Here is a 15,163-nt window from a genome sequence, read left to right on the forward strand (position 1 = left end):
TCCCCTTCACAGAGCCTGTAGGGGCTTTGATTGATGCTCCTGTCTACACATTGTATGTGACTGTGTTCCATACAATAACAATAGCTGAATATGGGACACAAAACACCACATTTCCACAGACAGGACCCCCCACCCGAGTCCTCACCTAAGATTCCCATAAACCTTACATTAAAGTCCTCTAGACCTGCCACCACCAGTGATTTTGGATGCCAGTATAAGATGTATGGGGCCTCCTGACTCTTCACTGACAGATGATGCCAGAGGAGAGAAGGGTTGGACATGATAGATTTCTGTTGCTTTGCCCTTTGGTCCTAGGAGCAATAAGCCATCACCAGAGCTGTCTGGCTAGACTTTACCCCTATCCTTCGGCCATGTCAACCATTTTTATGTAAGGGGAACCTGAGAGAAATATTGTAAGTGTGTGGGCACCTTAAGAAGTGAAAACGGATCTGTTCACTGATATAATGCCTGATGCCGCATCCTACACTCCATTCACACCCGATTGTCATTTTATTCCTATAGGGATCCTGTACATCAACCCTGCAGACCTGGGCTGGAATCCACCAGTCACCAGCTGGATAGACAAGCGAGAGGTCCAGTCGGAGAGAGCCAACCTGACCATTCTGTTTGACAAGTATCTGCCTGGGTGCCTGGACACTCTTCGGACCAGGTAATGCCATGAAAAGAAAGTACTGTCATAAGAGTATGCTGCGCATCATCCACAGCAGCACAGAGCATTTCAGAGTATTGTTAAAGTAAAAGTAAAGTAAAGTAAAGTTAAAGTATTGTTAATTGATAGTAGTAGGCACATGAACCACAGCAGCGCAGAGCATTTCAGAAGAGAATTGTACTGACAGTAGTAGGCACATGACCCACAGCAGCGCAGAGCATTTCAGAAAAGAATTGTACTGACAGTAGTAGGCACATCCCCCACAGCAGCACAGAGCATTTCAGAAAAGAATTGTACTGACAGTAGTAGGCACATCCCCCACAGCAGCACAGAGTATTGCAGGGTATTACAGCAGAGGATAGTGCTCGGAGAAAGCATTGAATTGCCTACTTGTTGGATTATGTTAATGTATAAAATAATGTTTTGCGAGTGATAATACATAATAAGATCGGCCTTTTATTTTCTTCTCTTCATTGTTCCCATATAATTCTCTTATCCCCCCCCCCTCACTCGCTAAACGGCACAGCTGATTGCCTGACGTTTTTTACTATCGCTCACCGCCGTGCGCCCACACAGCCACTTTCTGCTGCCAGCGAGTGAAGTCTAAATTATTCCCATCGTGGAAAAAGGACAAAGGAAATGTATTTCTAATTCTGGCTGTTTACATCACGCGGCCTCTTATAACCATACATCAGTACATGTGCCGCCCTGGTTCATTTTTTCCACCCATTAACCCGGTACTGGAGCCGCCATGAGTAGAGGGGGTGGATGGGGGATGAACGGCTGATTATTAGATACAGAATGTATTTCCCAGCATCCAGATTCCGTATTTCTCCGCTGAACGCACAGCAGGGACATTTACAGAATAGGAACAATCATCAGACGTCTTCCCGGTTACAGTTCCCAGATCCGTGATCACAGGCACCTGTTCTCCAGGCGTCTCGGCACACACCCGCGCCTCACCGGACATATCAGCGTTATAGCTTCCATTTATTTCTCCATAAAGACAGGAAACCAACATCTGCTTATTATGTTCCTCCAGTGACACATACAGTATATCCCAGTATAAAGCCGTCTCTCTAAGGTCCTCTGTGCTAAACTGAGGAAATCTGCAAATAATCAAAGACTAATGGTCCTCCAGCCGCTCACTATTGCCAAGTTGTTACAGACTCATGTCAGATGTTTGTAGTTGCACAGTATCTTTAACACTAGAGTCACCACACAGCCTAGGCTTTATTCACATCACGTCTGGGCCGTACACAAAGGGTTTAGGTCAGTATATCAGCAAAGGGATAAATACACAAGGTAAAGGTCTATACACAGCTCTCTGCTCACAGTACATGTACACTGCTAAATGCCGTTTGCCATTCCCGTGCTGGCAATATAAGGGAAATACAGAGATATTTAATATTGCATTAAGCGCCCCACTGACTGTGTACTATAAAGTGTGTTATACAGTCTGGCCACTAGATGTCATATGTATGCATGCAGATTGAGTTGCGATATATCGCTATATATAATAAGATATAATAATATATTGCTATATATAATAACAGATGTCAGTACTCACTATGGGAAATCTTATGAAGATGATATTCCACAAGATCTATTTGGTGTAAAGTCCAATGGGTTATGTGTACTGGGAGCGAAAGCTGATCCTACATGTTTCTGCGTTCAGGTAATAGTGACTGCAGAAATGCGTAGGGTCAGCTTTCTGACCCACACCAACCTCTGTAGCACAATCTAGTGATGTCATTAACAGTTTACAATGGATATTGTGTGCTGGTAGAAGCGGTGCCGCCGGCCGGGGCACGCTCCCAGCAAACACACAACCAATCGGACTATACACCAAACAGATCCCTGGAACATTGTGGAATACCATCTTCATAAGGATTCATAAAATCTCCCATAGTGAGTACTGACATCCTGTATTATGACACTATCATAACTGTATGCATGCATATGACATCTAGTAGCCCTTGGAATCTAATGGAATGACAATAGTTTACTGGTGACCTCTTCCTGAACACATACTGTTTGGGTGTGGGACCCAAATGCATAGTGGTCATCTGCATGAGTCCTGTGCAGAAACAGTGTGCATTCAGGCAATGGACTGAACTGTCTGTGGCTATCTGTGGAGGTGTGGCTGTCTGTGGAGGTGTGGCTATCTGTGGAGGTGTGGCAGTCTGTGGCGGTGTGGCTGTCTGTGGAGGTGTGGCTATCTGTGGAGCAGTGGCTGTCTGAGAAGGCGTGGCTGTCTGTGAAGGTGTGGCTGTGGAGATGTGGCTGTCTGTGGGGGTGTGGCTGTCTGTGGAGATGTGGCTGTCTGTGGAGCTGTGGCTGTCTGTGGGGGTGTGGCTGTCTGTGGGGATGTGGCTGTCTGTGGAGCTGTGGCTGTCTGTGAAGGTGTGGCTGTCTGTGGAGATGTGGCTGTCTGTGGGGGTGTGGCTGTCTGTGGAGCTGTGGCTGTCTGTGAAGGTGTGGCTGTCTGTGGAGATGTGGCTGTCTGTGGAGGTGTGGCTGTCTGTGGAGCTGTGGCTGTCTGTGGAGTAGTGGCTGTCTGTGAGGGTTTGGCTGTCTGTGGGGGTGTGGCTGTCTGTGAGGGTTTGGCTGTCTGTGGGGGTGTGGCTGTCTGTGGGGGTGTGGCTGTCTGTGGAGGTGTGGCTGTCTGTGGAGTTCTGTGGAGTTGTGGCTGTCTGTGAAGGTGTGGCTGTTGGAGGTATGGCTGTCTGTGGCACTTTGGCTGTCTGTGGAGGTGTGGCTGTCTGTGGAGTTGTGGCTGTGGAGCTGTGGCTATCTGTGGGGGTGTGGCTGTCTCTGGGGGTGTGGCTGTATCTGGGGGTGTGGCTATCTGTGGGGGTGTGGCTGTCTGTGGAGTTGTGGCTGTCTGTAGAGTAGTGGAGTTCTGTGGAGGTGTGGCTGTCTTTGGGGGTGTGGCTGTCTGTGGAGGTGTGGCTGTCTGTGGAGGTGTGGCTGTCTGGAGGTGTGGCTGTCTGTGGTGCTTTGGCTGTCTGTGGAGGTGTAGCTGTCTGTGGGGGTGTGGCAGTCTGTGGGGGTGTGGCTGTCTGTGGGGGTGTGGCTGTCTGTGGGGGTGTGGCTGTCTGTGGCGCTTTGGCTGTCTGTGGAGCTGTGGCTGTCTGTGGGGGTGTGGCTGTCTGTGGGGGTGTGGCTGTCTGTGGAGGTGTGGCTGTCTGTAGAGTAGTGGAGTTCTGTGTAGCTGTGGCTGTCTGTGGAGGTGTGGCTGTCTGTGGAGGTAAGGTTGTCTGTGTAGCTGTGGCTGTCTGTGGGGGTGTGGCTGTCTGTGGGGGTGTGGCTGTCTGTGGAGGTGTGGCTGTCTGTGGAGTTGTGGCTGTCTGTAGAGTAGTGGAGTTCTGTGGAGCTGTGGCTGTCTGTGGAGGTGTGGCTGTCTGTGGGGTGTGGCTGTCTGTGGAGTTGTGGCTGTCTGTGGGGTGTGGCTGTCTGTGGGGGTGTGGCTGTCTGTGGGGTGTGGCTGTCTGTGGGGGTGTGGCTATCTGGAGGTGTGGCTGTCTGTGGAGGTGTGGCTGTCTGTGGAGGTGTGGCTGTCTGTGGGGGTGTGGCTGTCTGTGGGGGTGTGGCTGTCTGTGGGGGTGTGGCTGTCTGTGGGGTGCGGCTGTGGGGTGTGGCTATCTGGAGGTGTGGCTATCTGGAGGTGTGGCTATCTGTGGAGCTTTGGCTGTCTGTGTCGTCGTATAGTTGCCGGTGGTAGGATTACAGCCTGTGATGGTGCATTTGTTAATTATTCCTGGAATTGGATTGAATGCTGAAGAATTAGAGGCTGTAATTGATGTTAAACTTTATTTTATATTCATTGCTCCCACAAACCAGATTCAAGAAGATTATACCCGTTCCAGAGCAGAGCATGGTGCAGATGCTGTGTTACCTACTGGAGTGTCTCCTGACCAAAGAAAACACACCCCCTGACTGCCCCAAGGAGCTCTATGAGTTGTATTTTGTCTTTGCAGCGGTGTGGGCCTTTGGAGGAGCCATGTTCCAGGATCAGGTAGGGAGCTTGTTTTTGTGTCTTACACTAAACTGCATGATGTGCAAAGTTTAAACCTGGGGTGCACATCAGTCTGTCCCAAGTAAACATCAACAATCAAAAAAGTGACCACACTATACTGCACAGTACCACTTTTCCTGTCCTGTATGCTGGGTGTAATCCTCAGCATCTATACACAGTGCACAGTACCACTTTTCCTGTCCTGTATGCTGGGTGTAATCCTCAGCATCTATACACAGTGCACAGTACCACTTCTCCTGTCCTGCATGCTGGGTGTAATCCTCAGCATCTATATACAGTGCACAGTACCACTTCTTCTGTCCTGTATACTGGGTGTAATCCTCAGTATCTGCTGTTATTCTGTATATATGGACAGTGCACAGTACCACTTCTCCTGTCCTGTATGTTGGGTGTAATCCTCAGTATCTGCTGTTATTCTGTATATATGGACAGTGCACAGTACCACTTCTCCTGTCCTGTATACTGGGTGTAATCCTCAGTATATATATACAGTGCACAGTACAACTTCTCCTGTCCTGTATGCTGGGTGTAATCCTCAGTATATATATACAGTGCACAGTACCACTTCTCCTGTCCTGTATGCTGGGTGGAATCCTCAGTATATATATATATATATATATATATATATATATACATACAGTGCACAGTACCACTTCTCCTGTCCTGTATACTGGGTGTAATCCTCAGTATATATACACTGCACAGTACCACTTCTCCTGTCCTGTATACTGGGTGTAATCCTCAGTATATATACACTGCACAGTACCACTTCTCCTGTCCTGTATACTGGGTGTAATCCTCAGTATATATATACAGTGCATAGTACCACTTCTCCTGTCCTATATACTGGGTGTAATCCTCAGTATGTACTGTATGGACACTGCTCAGTACCACTTCTCCTGTCCTGTATGCTGGGTGTAATCCTCAGTATGTATACACTGCTCAGTACCACTTCTCCTGTCCTGTATGCTGGGTGTAATCCTCAGTACCTGCTCTTATTCTGTATATATGGACACTGCACAGTACCACTTCTCCTGTCCTGTATGCTGGGTGTAATCCTCAGTATATATGGACACTGCACAGTACCACTTCTCATGTCCTGTATGCTGGGTGTAATCCTCAGTATATATACACTGCACAGTACCACTTCTCATGTCCTGTATGCTGGGTGTAATCCTCAGTATATATACACTGCACAGTACCACTTCTCCTGTCCTGTATGCTGGGTGTAATCCTCAGTATATATACACTGCACAGTACCACTTCTCCTGTCATGTATGCTGGGTGTAACCCTCAGTATCCGCTCTTATTCTGTATATATGGACACTGCACAGTACCACTTCTCCTGTCCTGTATGCTGGGTGTAACCCTCAGTATCCGCTCTTATTCTGTATATATGGACACTGCACAGTACCACTTCTCCTGTCCTGTATGCTGGGTGTAACCCTCAGTATCCGCTCTTATTCTGTATATATGGACACTGCACAGTACCACTTCTCCTGTCCTGTATGCTGGGTGTAATCCTAAAGGCCCTATTCCACGGAACGATTATCGTCCGTATTCTGCCGATATCGGCCGCTACGGACGATAATCGTCCCGTGGAATAGAGTGCAACGATCAGCCAACATCGTTCATGTCGGCTGATCGTTGCAGTTGCTTGTTTTTCAACATGTTGAAAAACAAGCGACTGATATAGCAGCCATCTGCTGCCAGCACTCCGTTGATTAGGAGCATCAGCAGCAGACGCTGCTATATCCTATGGGCTGCCCGGACGATCAGCGATCCTCCGAGCAGCCCCCCCGCAGCTCCCCGGCGCCCCCTCCCGCACTCACCCGCTCACTGCAGCCGCATTGAATAGCGGCGGCAGCGAGCGGGGAACGAGGAGCAAACGAGCGCTGAGAGCGCTCGTTTGCTCCTCTAAACGACCCGTGTAATAGGCCCTTCAGTATCTGCTCTTATTCTGTATATATGGACAGTGCACAGTACCACTTCTCCTGTCCTGTATGCTGGGTGTAATCCTCAGTGTATATATATATACACACAGTACCACTTCTCCTGTCCTGTATGCTGGGTGTAATCCTCAGTATATATATACAGCGCACAGTACCACTTCTCCTGTCCTGTATGCTGGGTGTAATCCTCAGTATCCGCTCTAAGGCTGGGTTCACACACAGTATATTTCAGGCAGTATTTGGTCTTCATGTCAGGTCCTCATTGCAACCAAAACCAGGAGTGGATTGAAAACACAGAAAGGCTATGATCACATAATGTTGTAATTGAGTGGATGGCCGCCATATAACGGTAAATAACTGCCATTATTTCAATACAACAGCCATGGTCTTAAAATAACAGCAAATATTTGCCATTAAATGGGGGCCACTCAATTACAACATTGTGTGAGCATAGCCTTTCTGTGCTTTCCATCCACTCCTGGTTTTGGTTGCAATGAGGACCTGACATGAGGACCAAATACTGCCTGAAATATACTGTGTGTGAACCCAGCCTTATTCTGTATATATATACTCAGGCCCGCTTCTGCCATGAGGCGGAATGAGCCTTCCGCCTCAGGCGGCAGATTTTGCGGTCCGGCAGGGGGGCGGCATTATGTCCCCCTTGCTGTCATTTTTGTTAAGTATCACTTAACAAAAATGACAGCGGCCGCTCACCTGTCCCGTCGCCCGCGCTTTCCACATCCAGTCAGGTCCCGCGATGTCACCCTGCAGCTGTCACGGACCTCCAGGCTGTGGTGAGTGCCCGGGGTCGTGGGGGACGCGCTGGGGTGATCGGGTCGGGGCGGCCGCCTGAGGTTTGCCTCAGGCGGGCGAAACCCCAGAATCGGCCCTGTATATACTGTATATACACTGCACAGTACCACTTCTCCTGTCTTGTATGCTGGGTGTAACCCTCAGTATCCGCTCTTATTCTGTATATATATATATACACTGCACAGTACCACTTCTCCTGTCCTGTATGCTGGGTGTAATCCTCAGTATCCGCTCTTATTCTGTATATATGGACACTGCACAGTACCACTTCTCATGTCCTGTATGCTGGGTGTAATCCTCAGTATCCGCTCTTATTCTGTATATATGGACACTGCACAGTACCACTTCTCCTGTCCTGTATGCTGGGTGTAATCCTCAGTATCCGCTCTTATTCTGTATATATGGACACTGCACAGTACCACTTCTCCTGTCCTGTATGCTGGGTGTAATCCTCAGTATATATACACTGCACAGTACCACTTCTCCTGTCCTGTATACTGGGTGTAATCCTTAGTATCTGCTCTTATTCTGTGTATATGTACACTGCACAGTACCACTTCTCCTGTCCTGTATACTGGGTGTAATCCTCAGTATATATATACAGCGCACAGTACCACTTCTCATGTCCTGTATGCTGGGTGTAATCCTCAGTATCCGCTCTTATTCTGTATATATGGACACTGCACAGTACCACTTCTCATGTCCTGTATGCTGGGTGTAATCCTCAGTATCCGCTCTTATTCTGTATATATGGACAGTGCACAGTACCACTTCTCCTGTCCTGTATACTGGGTGTAATCCTCAGTATATATACACTGCACAGTACCACTTCTCCTGTCCTGTATACTGGGTGTAATCCTTAGTATCTGCTCTTATTCTGTGTATATATACACTGCACAGTACCACTTCTCCTGTCCTGTATACTGGGTGTAATCCTTAGTATCTGCTCTTATTCAGTATATATACACTGCACAGTACCACTTCTCCTGTCCTGTATGCTGGGTGTAATCCTCAGTATCTGCTCTTATTCTGTATATATGGACACTGCACAGTACCACTTCTCCTGTCCTGTATACTGGGTGTAATCCTCAGTATCTGCTCTTATTCTGTATATATACACTGCACAGTACCACTTCTCCTGTCCTGTATACTGGGTGTAATCCTCAGTATCTGCTCTTATTCTGTATATATACACTGCACAGTACCACTTCTCCTGTCCTGTATACTGGGTGTAATCCTCAGTATCTGCTCTTATTCTGTATATATATACACTGCACAGTACCACTTCTCCTGTCCTGTATACTGGGTGTAATCCTCAGTATCTGCTCTTATTCTGTATATATATACACTGCACAGTACCACTTCCCTTTGCTATTGTGTACTAGAAATCCCGCACAGTATTAATGACATATCTGGTCTGTACGCAGCGGGCATTGGCTTGTTGTCTGGAGGTGATTCCATTGTCTTCCAGCCCCGGCTAATGTTTTACCACTTGTTTAGATGTAATCTTATGGCACGGCGGCGGGCTCGGCTCTCGGCACAAGATTATTGGCTGCTCACAATATAGAAGAATGATGGGGATTACTGTAACCGGCATGTAGTATTTCCATTTAGCTACAATTTTCTTCCGCTTTCAACACAACTTTAATCTAGAGGCCGGGCCGAGGCAATAGAGATAATGGGATTACAGAGGAGAAGAGAGGAAGGATGGGACAACAAGGCATCAACTCCAGCCAAAATGACAGGAACTGTTCTCCTCCTATAATCTTGTTAAAAGGACAGATGACTGCACAAAGTTTTAATAGACAGGGTAGGGTCCTGTATAGGTCAGGAGAGTGGTTTTCTACAGTACGAGCAGTTACTGTGATAGAGAGGGGACACCATTCACTACAGTACGAGCAGTTACTGTGATAGAGAGGGGGCACCATTGTCTACAGTACGACCTGATACTGTGATAGAGAGGGGGCACCATTCTCTACAGTACAAGCAGTTACTGTGATAGAGAGGGGACACCATTCTCTACAGTACGAGCAGTTACTGTGATAGAGAGGGGGCACCATTGTTTACAGTACGACCTGATACTTTGATAGAGAGGGGGCACCATTCTCTACAGTACAAGCAGTTACTGTGATAGAGAGGGGACACCATTCTCTACAGTACGAGCAGTTACTGTGATAGAAAGGGGACACCATTCTCTACAGTATGAGCAGTTAGTGTGACAGAGAGGGGGGACACCATTCTCTACAGTACAAGCAGTTACTGTGATAGAGAGGCGACACCATCCTCTACAGTACAAGCAGTTACTTTGATAGAGAGGGGACACCATTGTCTATAGTACGAGCAGTTACTGTGATAGAGAGAGGACACCATTCTCTACAGTACAAGCAGTTACTGTGATAGAGAGGCGACACCATTGTCTATAGTACGAGCAGTTACTGTGACACAGAGGGGACACCATCCTCTACAGTAAGATCACCAGGAGGGAGAGGGGTTTTTTTTTTTTTTTTTTCAGTTAAAGCAGTTACAATGGGTGGTGGTTGCTATTCTTCACAGCAAGGGTAGTCACATCCTGTAGGAGAATGGTTCCAGAGTTTTCTACTAGAAGACCAACGACAATGGGTAAGAGAGGACGTGTGCCTTTCTTTACAATGACAATAGTCACAGCAGGAAGAAGAGGGATTGAGGCATTATCTACAGTAAGGGCAGTTACAGTAGGAGAGAGGGTGGCACTATTTATAATGGGGAAATAGTATCTACAAAATGAGCAGTCTGAGGAGGGGGAGCAGAGTCCTGAATTTTTTACTGAATTGATCCTTGTGCTAATTTGTAACCCAAAAGAGGTCTCACAGCTTTTCAGCGTAGCCGGGAGTGGTCGCAGGATGCAATGAAGAGTCTCCTATATATGCATATATCAGAGCCCCCTATCTGTTATATGGGGGAGGGGGCCTTTATTAGGGTCAGTTGTGCACAGGCATTCTCAGACTGACCGCAGGACATAGATCACAGGGAATCTCTGAGCACATGCCTTCTGCGCAGAAACTTACACCAACCCCCCCTCCCTTTCATTCACCTGGGATTTCATGTTAAAAGAAGAAAAAAAAAATATTGAATGAAAATAGCATTTCTTCCCAGCTCCGGTTCCTCCCAGCGGATCGGCCTAAGGTCGCTCATTTCAATTCCGTGCTTTAAGTTTTAATCTCTTGCCAACCCATTAAATCGATATTAAGAAGCTTGCAAATGTCAAGGCTTTTGTTGTAAAAAGGGAAAGGGAAAAAAAAAGGTTAAAACCGGCTTCTGCAAATAAAATGACTTTAAGCCCTTTATCGGGCCGGCAGCTCCCGTCTGCAGAACGCTCATATCCTCAAACACCGGCCCTTTAACACCTGGATGAAGGACGGCTAATCCCGGGATCACGGGGGGAGAAGCAGCCGCTGTATTCATAGACGGTAGAATAGTGGCCAATCTATGTATAAGGGGGTCTCCAGTAATGCTGCCGCTACAGGACAGCCCACCTGGCAGCCCCTTTGTTGTTTAATAAAGGAAGGTTAAAAAATAGTTGTTTCCTGTGTTCACAGTGTGAGCATCTGAATATGGGTAGGACTATAAGAACCAGGAAGCCTGGTTGAGGCTCCAGCCCCCAGGGACATAATTTGCTTGACCTGGTCAGAGTACAGTGACTCTAGGACAACTTTACCTGGTGCTTTACTTGACATGTCTCCCAGATAAGAGAAAGAAAGGCTTTAGATATACAGTTCTCTTACAATTGAGAGATCACATAGACAGGACGCAGGTTATTCTTCTGGTCCTCCAGGTCATGACTCTGCAGCACTTCACTCACTGACCTCTGCGGCACCTCGCTGCTCCTACACCACCAGAATACCCCCCAAGGACCTCAATGCAGCAGCAGTAGAACATGGCGTACATGCAGGGTTAATAACACATAAAGGGGTATTTGTAATTTACTTCTATTTAAAAATCTCCAGTCTTCCAGTACTTATGAGCTTCTGTATGTCCTGCAGGTAGGTGCATTTTTCTCTTTCCAGTCTGACACAGTGCTCTCTGCTGCCACCTCTGTCCTTGTCAGGAACTGTGCAGAGTAGGAGAGGTTTTCTATGGGGATTTGCCGCAGCTAGTATGGGATTTTTACATAGAAATAAATTACAAATCTACCCCTTTAAAGGGACTCTGTACCCTCAATCTGCCCCCCCCCAACCACTTGTACCTTTGGATAGCTGCTTTTGATCCAAGATCTGTCCTGGGGTCCGTTCAGCACGTGATGCAGTTTTTGTCCTAAAAAAACAACTTTTAAACTTGCAGCCCTGTGTCAAATTGGCGTGGCCTAGAGTACCCATGCCCTAGGCCTGCCGCGCCTCTCCACCCATCCTCCCTGCCCTCCTCATCACTAGGAGTGCCCCCGGGCAGGATTTTTCCTATTCATCACCTGTCTGAACACTGCACAGGTGCCTTAACGATCCAGCCCATGTGCAGTGTTCACATAGGTGATAAATAGCAGAAATTGTTCTTGGGGCTTTCCTAATGATGAAGAGGGTGGGCAGGAGGGAAGGAGAGGCGGCGCAGGCCTAGGGTACGGATACTCTAGGCCACGCCAATTTGACACAGGGCTGCAAATTTAAAAGTTGTTTTTTTGGACAATAACTGCATCACCTGCCGAACGGACCCCAGGACAGATCTTGGATTAAAAGCAGCTATCCGAAGGTACAAGCGGTTTGGGCGGTTCAGATTGTGGGTACAGAGTCGCTTTATGTGTTTGTCATGCATGAATCTATTGCATCTGGTCAGAGTGCTGTTTGGTACCTCCTGTCACCTAGGCCCTGGCACCTGTCTCATTTGCTCACAGCTCCCAATACAGAGCATCATGCACCGCCATAGGCGTCCAAGCTGTTACAGCCTCCAGACCCCACTCCTATAAAACGTGAGATAGGAGGACAGTGTCTCATGTAGCCCTGTAGTGGTGAATCTCACCTGGTGAGACTTCCCAGTTACAACTGGACTCTCACCTTGTATGAAAAGATAGTAAGCATTTCACTCACATGTGGTACTGCTGGACTGGAAGATCACTGGCTACAAGCCGGAAGACCACAGCCAGTGGTGGAGACCGTCAGCAAGTAGTCATGTAGAAGGGTTAAAGATGGACCCTTTGATTCTCAGAATACTCCAGGGATAAAGTTTAGGTAGAGGACATGAGAACAGACAATAATGCATTGTAGGAGAATTTCCCCTAAGCTATGGGCCTTTCTAGCCAAAGACCAAGCTGCCATCTTACCCAGAGCTAAACCCTCTGGCAACCAATCAGGCCCACAAGTATGCCTCCAATAAATCAAACATGGAAGACATTTACAGACATTAAAGGGACTCTGTACCCACAATCTGCCCCCTCCTAACCACTTGTACTTTAGGATAGCTGCTTTTAATCCAAGATCTGTCCTGGGTCCGTTCGGCAGGTGATACAGTTGTTGTCCTAAAAAAATAGTTTGTCAAATTGGCATGGCCTAGAGTGTCTGTGCCCAGGCTTGCACCGCCTCTCCGTTCCTCCTCCCCGCCTTTTTCACCATTAGGAATGCCCCAGGGCAGGTTTTTTTCTATTCATCACTTGTCTGAACATTGCACAGATGCAGTGGCGTAGCTACCATGAAGGCAGGGAAGGCAGTTGCTATAGGGCCCTGCACTGCAGGGGGCCTGGGGGCCCGTCTGGCCTGTCTCCCCTGTCTTCAAGGTAGCTACGCTACTGATGGTTAAGCACCCTGCCAGAGACGCAGAAGGGAGCGTCTGCAATCCCCTCTGAAACACCTCCGCACCTCCCCCTGACACAGGCTCAGAGCGTCCTGCACCAGTGTCCCCCTCTCCACAAGTGGAACAGTCCCGATGTGTTCCGCTAAGCCCCGCCCCATCGCGGCAAGACCCGCCCCCAACGCCCACCGCGGGTGGGATATTCGCTCATCGCACATGGCCTGAGGAGGAGACACAGCAGGAAGATGGTAACTATCACTGCCAGCTGGAAGTCACCAGCTTCCCTGGCATCCTGTATAATGGGGGTCACTCAGGCTCAGCTTCCCTGGCATCCTGTATAATGGGGGACACTCAGGCTCAGCTTCCCTGGCATCCTGTATAATGGGGGTCACTCAGGCTCAGCTTCCCTGGCATCCTGTATAATGGGGGTCACCAGCTTCCCTGGCATCCTGTATAATGGGGGTCACTCAGGCTCAGCTTCCCTGGCATCCTGTATAATGGGGGTCACTCAGGCTCAGCTTCCCTGGCATCCTGTATAATGGGGGTCACTCAGGCTCAGCTTCCCTGGCATCCTGTATAATGGGGGTCACCAGCTTCCCTGGCATCCTGTATAATGGGGTCACTCAGCTTCCCTGGTATCCTGTATAATGGGTCAGTCAGCCTCCCTGGTATCCTGTATAATGGGGTCAGTCAGCTTTCCTGGCATCCTGTATAATGGGGTCACTCAGCTTCCATGCATCCTGTATAATGGGGTCAGTCAGTCTCCCTGGTATCCTGTATAATGGGGTCACTCAGCTTCCCTGGTATCCTGTATAATGGGGTCAGTCAGTCTCCCTGGTATCCTGTATAATGGGGTCAGTCAGCCTCCCTGGTATCCTGTATAATGGGGTCAGTCAGTCTCCCTGGTATCCTGTATAATGGGGTCATCCCGCTTCCCTAGCATCTTGTATAGTAGTCAGTATAATGGAGGTCACCCCCTGGAGCTGCCCCAACCAGCAGGGACTCCAAACGGCCTGCTACCACTCACCCCCCCCCCACCCCACCCCACCCCAGGGCACAGCGGAGGGCTGGTGCAAGTCTAATGCATACACAATCTAGGCCACACCAATTTGACTCAGGGCTGCAAGTTTAAAAGTTGTTTTTTTAGGACAATAACTGCATCACCTGCCGAACAGACCTCAGGACAGACCTTGGATTAAAAGCTACCTGAAGATACAAGCGGTTTGGGGGGGGGGGGGGGGGGGTCAGATTGTGGGTACAGAGTCCTGTTTTTTCATGAATACGCAAATGAACCCTTTCCCCTAAATATACTATGTATAACGTATATGTAACGTGTTGTATACCTCCTCATTACTCCTTACTGTATGACTGATGGCTTAGCCTCCAGGTCCTTTTCTGCCACACCTCGAGGGTCTCATCCATGTCCGTTCCCTGGATGAAAATGTCTCCCCAGCTTCCCATGGTCTAGGCCCCTCTAATAATGGTTGTATGGTTGGTGATTATATTCTGATGCCCGTGAAATCACATTGTAACAATTATTGTTTCCCTATTTCTGCTCCTCAGCTGATCGACTACAGAGTGGAGTTCAGTAAATGGTGGACAACAGAATTCAAGACTATCAAGTTTCCGTCCCAGGGCACCGTCTTCGACTATTACATCGACCCAGAGACCAAGAAGTTTGAGCCGTGGTCTAAACTTATCCCCAAGTTTGAGTTTGATCCGGATATGCCCCTGCAGGTCGGCTCCATGGAAATTCTCTTCATTATTTTAAAGAGGGAGATGCAGTTTACTTAGGATTAGTGCTCGCATTTGATCTCTGTACTGGTAGCAAAATGTCATCTGTTGGCTGAGAGTTAAAGGGGTTCTTTAGCAAAAAAAAAATTTCTTTCAAATCAACTAGTCCCAGCAAGTGCCAGAAATTTGTAATCTACTTCTATT

General features: G+C 48.1%; 1 protein-coding gene across 2 annotated transcripts in view; it reads left to right on the forward strand.

Annotated features, from left to right (window-relative positions):
- DNAH9 (dynein axonemal heavy chain 9) overlaps positions 1 to 15,163 on the forward strand; it is a 141,214-nt gene that overhangs the window by 65,490 nt on the left and 60,561 nt on the right. The window contains exons 36-38 of one of the 2 annotated variants that reach the window (XM_069952168.1): positions 523 to 670; positions 4,517 to 4,691; positions 14,789 to 14,962. In XM_069952168.1, coding sequence (XP_069808269.1) covers positions 523 to 670; positions 4,517 to 4,691; positions 14,789 to 14,962 — 497 coding nt within the window. Of the gene's footprint in view, positions 1 to 522; positions 671 to 4,516; positions 4,692 to 10,039; positions 10,097 to 14,788; positions 14,963 to 15,163 lie in introns of those variants that run through there. The other variant, XM_069952169.1, reaches the window with a different exon arrangement.

This window comes from Dendropsophus ebraccatus, chromosome 14 (genome assembly GCF_027789765.1).
Source record: "Dendropsophus ebraccatus isolate aDenEbr1 chromosome 14, aDenEbr1.pat, whole genome shotgun sequence".
Lineage (NCBI taxonomy): Eukaryota > Metazoa > Chordata > Amphibia > Anura > Hylidae > Dendropsophus > Dendropsophus ebraccatus.